This window comes from Strigops habroptila, chromosome 15, assembly GCF_004027225.2.
Source record: "Strigops habroptila isolate Jane chromosome 15, bStrHab1.2.pri, whole genome shotgun sequence".
Taxonomy (NCBI): Eukaryota; Metazoa; Chordata; class Aves; order Psittaciformes; family Psittacidae; genus Strigops; species Strigops habroptila.
The window spans coordinates 4924366-4937238 of NC_044291.2; the positions used below are offsets into that span (position 1 = coordinate 4924366).

Here is a 12873-nt window from a genome sequence, read left to right on the forward strand (position 1 = left end):
GGTGGGAGATAGGGACTGGGAAATCATAGAGTGTTAATTCATTTCTCTCATAAGCAGCTTTTGGCTCCTTAATTTGGAGCAGAGGGAAGGGGGGAAGGGAGATTTGCATCCATTTAACCATCCTCTGAGTCCTAGATATTGTTTTGCCTTTCCTGTTTAGTGTTCCTTCTGTGTTCATTTCCACTGCCCACGGCAGGCCTGCACAGTGGTATTAATAGTGCTGTTGTGTGCTGGATCACCAATTCCTGCTTCTGAAAACCACTTCCTCCAGTGGTTCTATATGTTTTTCTTGCAGTTGGAGCACTATGGCTCTGTGTACGCCTTTAAACAGTCCTCTATTGACTTCATAGGCCACACACCCCACGTTTTTTGTGTGACTGAGTTTTTAGGAGTCTTGTCTTTGTCTCCAGGCTCTGCCTTTTAAAGATCTGCTTGCTGGATATGGTGGTATTGTCTGCAAGCTGAACAAGAGTTGACAGTGTAGGCGTGATCAGATTGAATTCTCCTGCTGGTTTCAAAAGAGAGATGTGTGATAGCATGGTTAATAATAAATCTTACATATGTTAATAAATCTTACAAATGTTTTCTTCCCCCGCTGTCCCCTTATTTGATTTGTTGCAAAGATGTACAGGAATCCCTCCCACTTAAGGAGAAGTTTAGATTTTGTGTTTTCTTGTGCAGAAGCCAGGAGACCCTTTCCCAAGGGAACAGCAAGCCCCATCCATCCATCTGCTATGCTAACCATTGCTTAAAAACAGGGAGGTCAGCTGTGCAGCCGGGTCAGAGGCTTTGCTGAGAAACATTCAAGCATGAGGAGTTGCTGCCTTTCCTGTGGCAGTGCTTGAAGCCATTCTGTTGGCAGCTTGTGTTTCCAGCCATTCATTGCAGGAGCATTTCCTTCCTCATTAGCAAAAGTACCTGGAAGCCCAGCATTGTGTCATGAGATAGGAAGTCTTTTCCAATAGTTGTCTATGCAATTATATTCTCAGGGTGTAACGGCTTTGTGCAACACCCAGTAGTTTGTGAACATAGTTCTGTACGGTTAGAATTTGGGCATTCAGTTCTGGCACATTGCCCACGTCGTTTTCTTAATAGCATTAGCAGGGGAGATCTGAAAGATTGATCCTTCCCTCTGATAGCTTCATGTTTTGGAATTCTGGTGCTTTACCTGATCTGGGAGCACCTGGCAGGATCGCAGATTAATTTGGCAGAAGAATTCCATAGGGTAATTGAGAAGGTTGTGCTTAAAAGGTAAAGACTGTGTCTGCTGATGCTGCGGATGCTCTGTCAGCCATGTAATTGAATTCAACTTTGAATTTAGGATGGAGACTGCTCTAGCTCAGAACCAGTGGCTCCCTTCATAGAAACACGCTGTTACTTGTGGTCAGCCATGCCTAGTGAATGTAGAGCAGTGTCACTCTTGAAATAAGCTTTCTATTAGAGTGCTTATCTCCTGCCATCTAATCCAAATAAACGGTCATAATGTCATTGACCTTTGGGACATCCTGTAACACTGCTGCTAATGATGGAAAGCTGTTCTAAAATATTGACCATTGCAAAAAATCAAAGGCAGCAAATTGAAAGAGGCCATCTCTGGAAGACCTCTGTGTGTCACAGTGTGTGGTAAACATTCAGGGCTGGGCATTTTGGCTTCCTTCTGTTCCCAGGAGACGAGGTTGCTTCCATGCTTTGTGGAAGTACTTCCCAAGTGGCAGATAGGTGTGTTTTAAGATCCACTTTACTGGTGAGAGGAGAGGGAACTCTTCTCCTTGTGTTGGCCATTTGCTGTTGTAGGGCAGGATCACTCGTGCTGGGTGGGAGCCTGGCAGCATGGCCGGAGTTTGGATAGAGAAAAGCATCCTTTCTCACAGGATCTGGTTGCATCCTGCTTTCTAGCTTTCCCAGAGATTATCTTGAAGTATTTCACTTAAAGCAAAGCCAAGGGGTAGGAGGTTGTGTCAGCACAGCCGTAACCGAGGTCTTACTGACCCTGAAAGAAACCTCTAAGAAGGAGATTAAAACAAGCACTGATTTGTTTTCAGGATAAACTGTTGCCTGTGATTTCTCGGGGGTCAGACTAGAGGAGGACTGGTTTGCTTGCGACAGTTCTATTGAATGGACTGTCCCCTGCCCCAAAAAGTGTGTCTTTGAGAGGATGACAGGGCTTCCAAGAGATGTACAACACCCAAACTCCATGGAAGCTGTTGCCACAATTCCTGCTGCAGCTGCTGGCTGGGCTGGGCAGGGCCTGACTGGCGAGCAGCAGGAATGGGTGCCATATGGACATCATCTCCACCGCAGGGTGGTTTTTTTCCCCTTTAAAAGTATGCTTCATTCTTGGCTCTTGTCCCAGCACGGCTGCATAGCTGGAATTCCAGAGCTGCTTGCAGGCTCCAAAGGAAGGCGGGGGCTCCCTGGCTCGCTTTCCACAAGATGCAACTTTACAACAGGATTGGAAGTCAGAGAGCAGCTTGGCTAATTAATGCCAGCGCACCAAAGGCTTCTCTGCACTGTTCCCTTTGTTAACAGCATGCTGAGAGCATGTCTGCGTCCTTAAATGATTGTTCACGGATCACATAATGAAGATTAATGCATTTTCCTGGGCACCTGGGCCTTAAAGCAGCATTTTCAACACATCTCATGCCAAAATATTGTTTAGAAAGGTGTATTGATGAGACCAAGGAGAAATCAATGTATAGTGATTGTCAGGAGTAACGTATCCGCAGTCAAACTTTTAAGATTTATGGAATGTTATGTTATATTTAGGTCTGAATTGCCTTTAAATTGGGATTAATGTCTCTGAAACTGTGCAAGGCAGAAGCTGTGTGATTTTTTCCTGCCCCAGCAGCAGTAATTCCTGTCCCTGAGCAGCTAGCTCAGCCTGCAGGCAGTGTACCAGGCAGCGGCTCAGCTGCCGAGCCTCCCGGCCAGCGTTTGGCCTGAACTAACCCTGCCAGCACCATCACACAGCGTGACAGCTTCGCAGGGTGCTGCCTGTCCCAGAGTGACTTGACTGAGGACAGTGATTTCCTTTCTCTCCTGCCCTGTGTGAGCTTTCCAAAAGCCTGGCTTCTTCTCTTGGGTTCAACAGGTCAGAGACAAAAACCCTTGGGACTCCTCGGTGGAAGATGTCCATCAACTACAAAGTGAAGGACAGCATGTGCCGCCTGTCTCATGTGGGAGCAGGAAGTCCAGCACCAGGGGAGCTGGCACATAGGTTCTGTTTGAACAAATTATTTGCTTAGCTGGATCAGAGGATCTCGTTATCAGGACAGCACTTTGTTGAGTGCCTTCTTGAGCCATTGCAGCGGTGGCTGGTGGGATACATATTCTCCATCCACTCCGCTCCTGTTCTTTTTTGGGGGGGTCTAGCCTGGGACTTGGGGCAATAGTTGGCATATTAGCACCACTGAGATCATGAAATACCAGGGAGACGGGGCAGGCACAATGGATCTGCTGAGCCAAGGTGATGTCATGAGCCTGGCGTCTTACGAGGGGTTTAGTGTTTTGTGCCATGCAAGTGAAAATGAATAAATGTAGAGCATTTATCCGGGCAGAAAGTGAATACAGAGATTAGATTTGTCATTGTTACTGAGGCAGCACCAAAAGCTGACGGTGTCCCTGGAGCCAGGGCTGCTCATCCGGAAAGAAACAGGCAGGAAGAGAGAGGAACCTGTCCTAGAGCCAGTCTCCTTTTAGCCACAGGCATGTGGTAGGGATTTGCATTTTAATTATTTAGCAGTAGTCTTTTAAGCTCTCTTTCCAAAGCATCTCCCTCTGCTTCTCTGTGTTATGGCCTGCAATTTGTTTGGGGCCCCCAGAATACACCCAGAGCACTGCCGGACTTCACGCACGGTGGAGGGCAACCACTGAGGATTAAGGTGGTGGAAGGTAAAGTCTAGCGATTGACCTTTATGTTTTCTTTCCTTTGTAGTAGAGAAGCTTTTTTTTGCCCAGGTTTCTGGCCCGAGGCTGTTCTCAGTTTAGATTTTTAAGCTCATGTCTTTCCTCGGTAGAGACAAAAATACCCCTGCTGGACTGGATGCGGCTACCAGGGCTCAGGTGACAGACTAAGCTTTGCTTCTCATCACCCACTCGAGTCTTCTGAGAAAATGTAGCCTGAATTCTCCGATTCCTGCCTTTGTTGTCCCTTCTTTTTACATCACAACGGTGTCACTTTTCAGCCTGGTTTGAGCAGGTTGTGTCTGTGCTTCTGGAGAGCTCTGTAATGCACCATCCTTCTGCTGCAGATCACGCGAAGGAGCAACTGACACAGCCCCATTTCAGCGTGGGTTTTGTTTGGATGATGTGATTCTTCCTTTGGTCCACTTGGCTACAACACAGGTCTCACTAGTGGTTGAGCCCTGCCGGTTTTAAAGTGAACTCCTCCCCAGCAGGTTTAGCATTACTGTCTTTTTTTGGTTTTTGCTGGGTGTCAGCTTTGTTTTGGACTTAACCCTGATGGTAAATCTTACTAGCACCAGATGTTAAAAGACAGCGGGTTGCTCTTGTTTTTCTTGGCATAATATATTCCCTCTGCACCCTGTTTAATATTATCTGAGCAGTAATCTGATGATTAGGAGAGATAGTGAAATAAAGCTTTACGCAGATGATCTCTTTTCATCTCTTCAGCTGACTTTTTGAGGCACTGCATTAAAGGATCGGTTTGATAAGGAATTCATCGCTCCTGAGGGCAATTACCATTTTTGTTCCCTGTGTTTCTCAAATGGGAAGGAGTAGCAGCATAAGCTCCTTTATCCTTCAGTGTAACTTTAAAGACAGTATCCAGCCACTCCTCCCTAGGAGCTGTGTATTCTGGAACAGACTTGACACAGTAGCTGTTAAATTACAGGGCTGGAGCAAACGGCATCTTAAATTTGGATCCTGTGGAAAATCCCAGAAAAGCAGTAAGCACTCGGAGTTCTTTTCTCTATCTAGATATTTCCAGCATGCTCACAGCCGTGGTTTCTGCATGCCTTCGCATCCTGTCATCCACTCAAGTGATTTTCAGGGTCACTGTCATTAGCAGGACTGAGGTACCCAGGCTTTCAAACCCTGCCTAGCAAAGGCTGGATACCTGCAGGTAAACACCCTGGTGCCCACGTTCCCTCTGCGAGATGAGCAGCCGAGCTGCTGTTTGTGCAGGAACAGGTCTCTGGAAAAAACTGGCTGATGTGTCCCAGGTAGCAATTCCTGCTGTAGCGTGTGGGTGATGAAACAGAGCTGCCTCAGTTGGGGTTGGCAGTGCCTGTGCTACAAATGCCTTGTGCTGTCACTGCTACGCTGCTGCCAATCTAATTACTTTTTCTTTTGTCTGTCTCTTTCCTTTCCCCATCTTCCTTGTTTTTGTGTTGTACGTCTCTGCATCCTCATAGTACAAATCTGTGTTTAGGTCCTACTCCCAGGACTTTGTGCCTCACAACCAAGTCTCCATACCTCCTTTCCTCTCTTCTACCTCCTCCTCCTGCTCCACCCCACCTTTTCCACCCATCCATCCATCTCAGAGCTCTGACCTAGCGGTGCCCGCCGCAGCCAGCCAGTCTCCCAGCACTGTGGATGTGCCAAACTCCTCTTCTCAGGAGAGCAGCTTTAACGGGAATGCTCCTGTCTGCCTTCCTTCTGAAACCTCTTTCACTGATTCTCTCCAGACGCCTTCGGTGAGACTATCCGTAGAGATAATGCACCTTAACGCAAGGCTGCGTTTATTTGTTTGTTAAAAGAAAATGTCTCTTGTATTAATACATGCTAAATGTGATCTAGTCCGTTTTCCAAATGTGTATGTGAATTGCAGAGAGGTAATTTCATGTAAAAAATGGTGGCTAGAACAAATGAACAGCCTCAGCAGGTTTGAGAAAACGTTAGCACACATGTAGGAAACACGAAATGTCAAATGCTGGTGAAGGGGAGAGGAGAAGTTGCTGTAGCTTCCTGCAATTGTAATACAAAGCTGAGGAAGGCAAAGGAGTGTTTTGTGATGTTGGTTGTTTCTAAACACGGGCTCCTAAAGGTGGTTCACATCCTGCTGTTTCTGCTGTGGCGGGGTTTGGTGATTGCTTCTCTCTCCTAAGTCACTGGTGAGCCCCAGGAGCAGCGGGTGTAGTCCAGCTCTGTCCCTCCTGGGGATAAACATGTTGCTCTCTCCAGGCTCCTGCTCTTCCCAGTTCTCAGCAGCCCTGTCTGTGTGCTTGGTGGCAGTGCACATTAGTGCAAAGCATCACATGTTGGTGAAGTTAGACTAACGCTGTTCCCACACTGATACAGCCCTACTGGTTTGAGGTCCCAGATCAGTCTTGCAGATCAGTGAGCAGGTTTGTCCATTACAGCTACTCTTTTAAACACCTGGTTCTCAAGGCAGCTCCTCTTTTGTTTGCTGCAAAGCCTAGAGTTGATTCCTGTCAGCACAGTGCATGGTCGTGCTGCTTCTTCATGAAGTTTGGAAGAGGAACACTGATTGCAGAGTAAATGAGCAGGTTTCACACTTTGGGCCTGACGTTGCTGTTGATCTTCTTGCGTTGGGTGCTTGTTACAGCCCAGAAGCCCTCAAGTTTGGTTTAGCCTGGTGTGATGGCTCTAGTCTGTGTTTCCGTCATAGTCTGAGAGGTATATTTGATACCCTCAGGGCTGCAGGGCTGATCTGCAGTTAGCAGCAGGACCACAGCGCGGGTAGGACGGGCACTTGTGTGTCAAGCTCTGGATGCTCAGCTTCTGTAATCTTGAAATCCGCACATGCATATTACACCTTCGCAGTCTCGCATGGAGTCCATGGCAGCTCTTGCCAAGCAGTGCCTGCTGCTGTCCTGCTGCAGCCTTCAGGATAGTCCTTTAAAACCCCTGGTAAAGTACAGCCTTGGTGGCTGGCGTAGGCCACTGAGCCAAAGGAAGGGCTCCCAGTTAGGTGACAGCAGCCGCTGAGAGCACCTCTCCTCCCAGCCCGTGGGCGCGTTCTCTCACTAACATTGTGCTGGCGGGGAGCACCATCACGTATTTCCTTTCATCCTGTCTCCCTTAGAGTGAAAACGCCAGTGAGGAGGCTGGTGAGGGTGAATACGTCAATCTGTATTCCTCTGGCCAGAGCAACGGGGAACTCCCTTGCTCTGAAGGAGTAAGTAACCTGGAGAGGACACCGGGAAGGGGCTGCCTGGTGCATGCTGAGTTCACGCTGGGGCTGACGCGCTTGGCACCGGCCTCTTCTGCACACCGTGGAGCTCCTGTGTCCATCCTGCTGCCCTGGCTCCCTTGCTGGTTGTCCCTCTGCTTGCCCACTCCTGGCTTGGGTGGCCTCCTGCTCCCAGTGGAGAGCAGGCGATGCTTTTGAGGTCGCTGTGAGCCTTGGCCGGAGATAGGGATGGCTTCTCCTGCCGTGCTGTTTGGTTTGCACTTCGCTGTTTGGAGCTGCTTTGCGTGAGATTCCCTTCCAGAAAGCTGCACCCTGACCAGCACCACCCTGGGGCCGTGTCTGTTCTTGTAACTGCTTTGGCTTCCCTATTTTAATACAGAAAGCCTTGAGCTCTAAATTATTTCTTCTTTTCCTTTACCATTTGGATACAAAGTAAGTGATTGATTTAGCATTGTAATCGCACGCTGTTTCTTCCTTTACTCAAGCCTCGTATCTTAGCTATTTCCTAGAGGAGACACAGGGCGTTTTCCACTGCAGGGAGGTACCGTCTTCCTGTTGGGTCATAGGAAACAGCAGCAGAGGTCTGTGGCGATCCTTTTGCCTGCCCTCATCTTGGAAGGCACATCTCCTACAGGATGTCTCCAAGACCTTTATCCATGCTGATGTTAAATACGCCAAGAGATAGCGCTCCCATCATTTCCCTTCAGGAGACACATCCAGGCAGGCCCATCCTTTTGGGCAGCTGGAAGCTGGTTCTCAACTTCGAAGCAAAGGGCTTTACAGATATAGTGTGGAAAAACTCTGCAGACACCAAGAACCTGAAGCTCACCAGTGTGTTTTCCAGGCTGAATGGGTAGCGTGCAGGTGGTTTTAATCCTGTCTGTTCAATAGGTTGAATTTCCAAGTTTCAGTCTGCATGATAGTAAATAATTCTGAGCTCCAACGCTGTTAGATTAATATTCCCATTTGTCGTTCGTGGCTATTTGTCTCCTTAATAAATGGCTAATTTAAAATGCTGTATCTTTGCTTTGAGCTCTCTACCTGCTGTTCCGTGCCGCAGGTTCAGATGGTTCTGCTTTTTTGCATTAGTCTCATTTCCACAGCCATGAATTGTGAAGTGGAAACGTTGCATCATTGTGTAAGCTCTTCTGATGGGAGAGAAGGGAGGTAGGATCGGCAGCGTGCATCCACTCCCTAAGGCCAGTTGGTGTTTTGGGGGCTGAGATCAAGAGGGGAACTGAAACTGGAGAGCTTAGAGCTGGCTGTAACCATTCTGATTAAAGTAGAAGGCAAGTATTTCAACAGTAAGGACTGACGGAGGAAAGAAGTTGTGAGAGGGTTAAAATCCAAGACAACAGCTGACTTGTGTTGTAACTTTCAGCATCATTTCACAATGTTAAAAGCAAACAGTACTAATTACACTAGTCTCCAGAGATGCTCCCAAATTTCCTGTCTGATTAACTTCTGTGTTTTCCTGGCATTTGGCATTAACTTGCATCAATCTTTAACTGCTCTGTAGGAATTTACGGTAAAGGGCCATTTAGAGGCAGGCAGACTGTAAATGCAAGGCTAGCTGGGGTGTAGGACCCTCTGTAATAATGAAAACCTCCTTTCTCTTTGCAGGAATCTCCCTCTGTCAAAGACAGCCACTCCAAAGACTCCCCTTTGAACAGCAGTGCCATGGGGAAGGAAGGCAAAGATGGTGCTGAAAGGTGAGCCTGACTCTCCTGGTTCTCCTGATCCCCAGCCTCAAATGGTACAGAGTCTCCAGTGTCCCATTAGCCCTGCCCTTTATCAAACCATCCTAGGGGCTGCCTGTTCTGCCCTCAACCTCCTCAATTTTCTTTAAATCTTAAGCACACATGGGGTTTTGTACAACTGGTGAGCAATGGGATCCTGCTGAAGAAGGAAGATCCCAGCAAGGCATCGTTACTTAACTCAGGGAGCTTGTGGGGGTTAATACAGGCTGTGTTAGCCCTCCTAAGCCCACCTAATTGGCAGTGCTGTCATTGACACTGGCTGCTCCCTTCTGCTTCCAGGGAAATGTGCAAAAAAAAGTCATGTCTCACTGCTGGGAAATAGTCTTCCAGAGGGGAATTTCCTCCTAACCCTGCTAGTTAGAGGCTGGCTGGGGCCTTGAAGCAGGAGGCTTTATATCCCTTCTAATGCTCTTAGCTATCATTTGTCTATGTAAATGAAGAGGTGCAGGCTGTAACAGATGGGCTTCAGGAGGAGTGGAGTGCTTCCCTGCTGCTTGAGATTGCTCTTCAATTGCATTTCTAAAGCAAAAATAGAGGATGGCATTGTTTTGTGTGTGACAGTCAACTTCCCTCCCCCATTTTCCTGCAGTTGGTTTGGGGGTTTTAATCCCTGCAGTGAAGGAGACAATACAAGAGTGCTCTGCAAAGCTCACTATCTGCTTCAAAGTACGGACTGGTGCACAGGATTTTGGCCTGTGCCTGGGGAAAGCTATAAAGAACATGCATACTTCTGTGTTTTTTAGGAATACCAGCACAGAGAGCATGTGTCCAGGTACAAGAGAACCAGCCTTTGGGAGTAGGAGTACTACTAGTGGTGTGGATGTACCCAAAAAAGTGGTCAGAGCTTTCTGCTTTATCCTCCTGCAAAAAGAGAACCTGTCATCCCCCCTTGTAGCAGCACAGTGGGTCATGAGCTGACCAAGATACATATGTACAGGGTATTCTCAGTCTCTATACGTTTGAGGAAGAGCTTAGATTTGTGTGCACTAAAAATCTGGTGGATTAAGGAGACATGGAAGTGTATACTTAGGCAGGGCATAGTAAAATCCTGTCTGCCAGAGGTGCACAGGCAGACAAGTGTTCAGGTCCTAAAGGTTCATCTTCCTCTTTTTCAAGAGATGCACAAAGCAGCAGAGTTCGAGCTAGGAATTTGGGCTTGTTTGCAGAAGGTTTACCTCCAGACTGTCTGTGTACTTACTGTCACTTAATGAAGGATTGTACACTGAGAGCTCAAGTGGACCCAGCATCTCTTCCCCTGGGTGGGCAATGAACCTGATGGATATTTCCCCTTTTTTTTTACAGGCAGCAGCAGTCACCAGATGCTTTGGAATCATCACAGTTGGAGGAAGAGGTAGATGAGCTATCCCTTATCGACCACAGTGAAATTATGGCTAGGTTAACGTTGAAGCAAGAGGTAGGTGCATTCAGGGTTTGATTTCATACTCTTTGGTTTATGCTGCATTGAAACCTGATTCTCTGTGAGCACAAGCAAGGCATCAGCTTTTATTTGCTAGGAAAAACTAGGTTACAGCAGAAGTGGTATGCAGCTTTATGTGTGCAGCTGTTGTGAAAGTATGAGATGCTGGTGTGGGCAGGGAGCATCAGCAATGAATGGGGGTTTAACAAAATGTGAGATGTCTCTCTAAAAACCAACGCATCTCGTGCCCTTTTCCCAGTCTGCTCTTTCCCACCTTTTCAGCCTGTGCCAGCCTGAAATGAAGCACCTGGGAGGCTGAGCACAATAAATCCAGGTGCAAGTTTATGGTGTTGGCCTTTCAGAAGGAAGGCAGGTTTAGGAGATTTCCTGAGCAGGATGTTATATTACTGATGTGGAAGAGCAGCTGAAGTGACTGTTCCTGTATTTGAGAAATGGCTTTGTTTCTAGCCTTGGGTGCACTCCCAGACGGCTTTGCTCACTCTGCTCTTGAACCAAGCTGTCTTTGACGTGCAGCTCCAGGGGAATATGCAGGCTTTTGAAGCTCTCAGACTGTCAGGGGGCTAGGCTGAAAAACAGAGAGAATGTGTCATTTACTGGCACTTTAGGAGTGTTCTTTGGTCAGCCGAGATGTGCAGGAGAGAGTGAGAAGCTATTACTCATTCTTTGAGTAGTATTTCATGAATCTTGCCAGAGGGTCACCTGAAAAATTCACATCTTAGACATAGCTGCTCTGTGGCTGTCATCCATGGGTTTTTGTGTTTTGCCTATTAAAATGACAGACATTGGTAAGGGAAGCCAGGCTCGACTCCAGTCTCTCTGCAGAAATATTGCCTTTAAGAAAGAACAATTAAAAATTAGTGATTTCTGAACATTTGGGCTAGCAGATCTGTCAGCCCTTCTTTTTTCTTTTCCTTATGGTCTATATGTTTGAAACACTATAGAACTGCCACCATGAGCTGTTTCCTGCAGCGTGGGAGCTGCTGGCTGAGTGATAGATCAGTTTGGCATATTTCTAGTTGTGAATTACAGTAGCTAGAAGAAAGATGCTTTTAGAGAGCAGAAAGGCAAGGGTCAAGCCGTTATCAGGGCTGTTTTTCTGCTCCTAGTTATTGGATCACTTCAGGTGACCTCTAGCCAAATAGTTCCAGATTAGGGAATTAACTCACTAGGTTTTGATGTTCCAGGAGCATGCATGTTGAATGCATGACCTCTCACCTCACAGCCTCTGGGGTACGTGATCCTGCACTTTGAGACAGTTCACACAGTGTTACTGCTCTGTTAATGGTCTTCTGGGAGCATTTGGGAGTGTGGGACGTTTCTGTTCAATCTTCTGTAGACAGAAGGTTCAGCTTTCACTGAGCTTCACAGCCTGGCCTTGAGGAGTCAGAGATTCTGAGTGAGGATCAGCCCAGATCCTCATATGGGACACCGAATGCTTTATTCAAATTCCAGGATTAGCCCAGCATTGAAGGCCATGTCCCAGCTTGCGCTGCAAGCAGTGCCAGGAACATTGTGTACTCTGCCAGTTGTTACTGAGCTTGAACCCTAGAGATGGTAAACCAGAGCTTGGGCCATGCCTAACGTGTTCCTGTTCTCATTGCAGGGAGATGATGGGCCAGATGTTCGTGGTGGGTCTGGAGACATTTTGTTGGTGCATGCAACAGAGACCGACAGGAAAGGTACAGTGGGTGCACCAAAGCAGGGCTGAGGAGCACAGCCTGGTGTAGCCTTTTGCTGCTTGTCTTCTGTGATGTGCGCAGTCGTGCTGTGGCTGGGCCAGGGTGAAGAGGACTGGGTTTGTGAGCTAGGGGAGGGAGGGATGTGCTTATCTCTGGTGAAGTGGAGGTAAGCTGGATAAGCGCCTGTTTGTTCCATTTAGCAGCAGGGATGGTATTAACTCCTGGTAGCCCTTGCCCAGATCCAGAAGGCAAGGCACACCAGTGGAGTTGGTGACAGTGCTGTGTTGGTGTCTCTGTACGTGCTGAGGTAGGGCAGTTTCTTCTTCAAATGCAGATGTGACCAGCCGGTTGTGGCGTGGATCCTGCTTTCAGAGGTGCTCCTTGCCCTTTGAACTTAAGGGCAATGGTGGTGTAGGAGGTGCTGGAGTGACTGTTGCATCAAAGTAGGAAAGGAGGATGTTGGTTTGGGTGTAATTCAGTACCCATGGGCATTGGGCAAGCTGTTCGGGTGCTGGTCTGCTGACATCCCTTAGTTTCAACATAACATGTCCCAGTCCCACTCTGTACCACTTGCATGCTGGTGGCCACCCGGACCAGTTCAGAGAGGGAATCCACAGTACAAGGAAGGAGATGTGGGGGAAGAAAAGGGAGTTTAGCAACCATTAACTCTAGACTGGTAAAAACCCCACTTTATCTCTCCAAACCCAGTCACCGCCCACATGAAACAGCTCCTTTTTAAGACTTGTGGCAAAGGCAGCCTTTGCAATCTTTCCAGAGAGTGATTTTGACCCTGCCAAACACATTTGTGCTGATGGCCTTAACCAGAATTGATCTCCTTATCTCCTGGGATGCAAGGAACCCACTGAACCACTCAGCGCT

At 47.6% G+C, this 12873-nt stretch overlaps 1 protein-coding gene across 5 annotated transcripts in view; it reads left to right on the plus strand.

The window, feature by feature from the left end:
* Positions 1-12873, plus strand: part of RAPGEF1 (Rap guanine nucleotide exchange factor 1) — an 85703-nt gene that overhangs the window by 62005 nt on the left and 10825 nt on the right. For 2 of the 5 annotated variants that reach the window (XM_030506961.1, XM_030506962.1), the window contains exons 12-15: positions 5376-5657; positions 8741-8829; positions 10180-10291; positions 11919-11994. In XM_030506961.1, coding sequence (XP_030362821.1) covers positions 5376-5657; positions 8741-8829; positions 10180-10291; positions 11919-11994 — 559 coding nt within the window. Of the gene's footprint in view, positions 1-5375; positions 5658-7009; positions 7103-8740; positions 8830-10179; positions 10292-11918; positions 11995-12873 lie in introns of all 5 variants that reach the window. The other 3 variants (XM_032920312.1, XM_030506963.1, XM_030506964.1) reach the window with 3 other exon arrangements.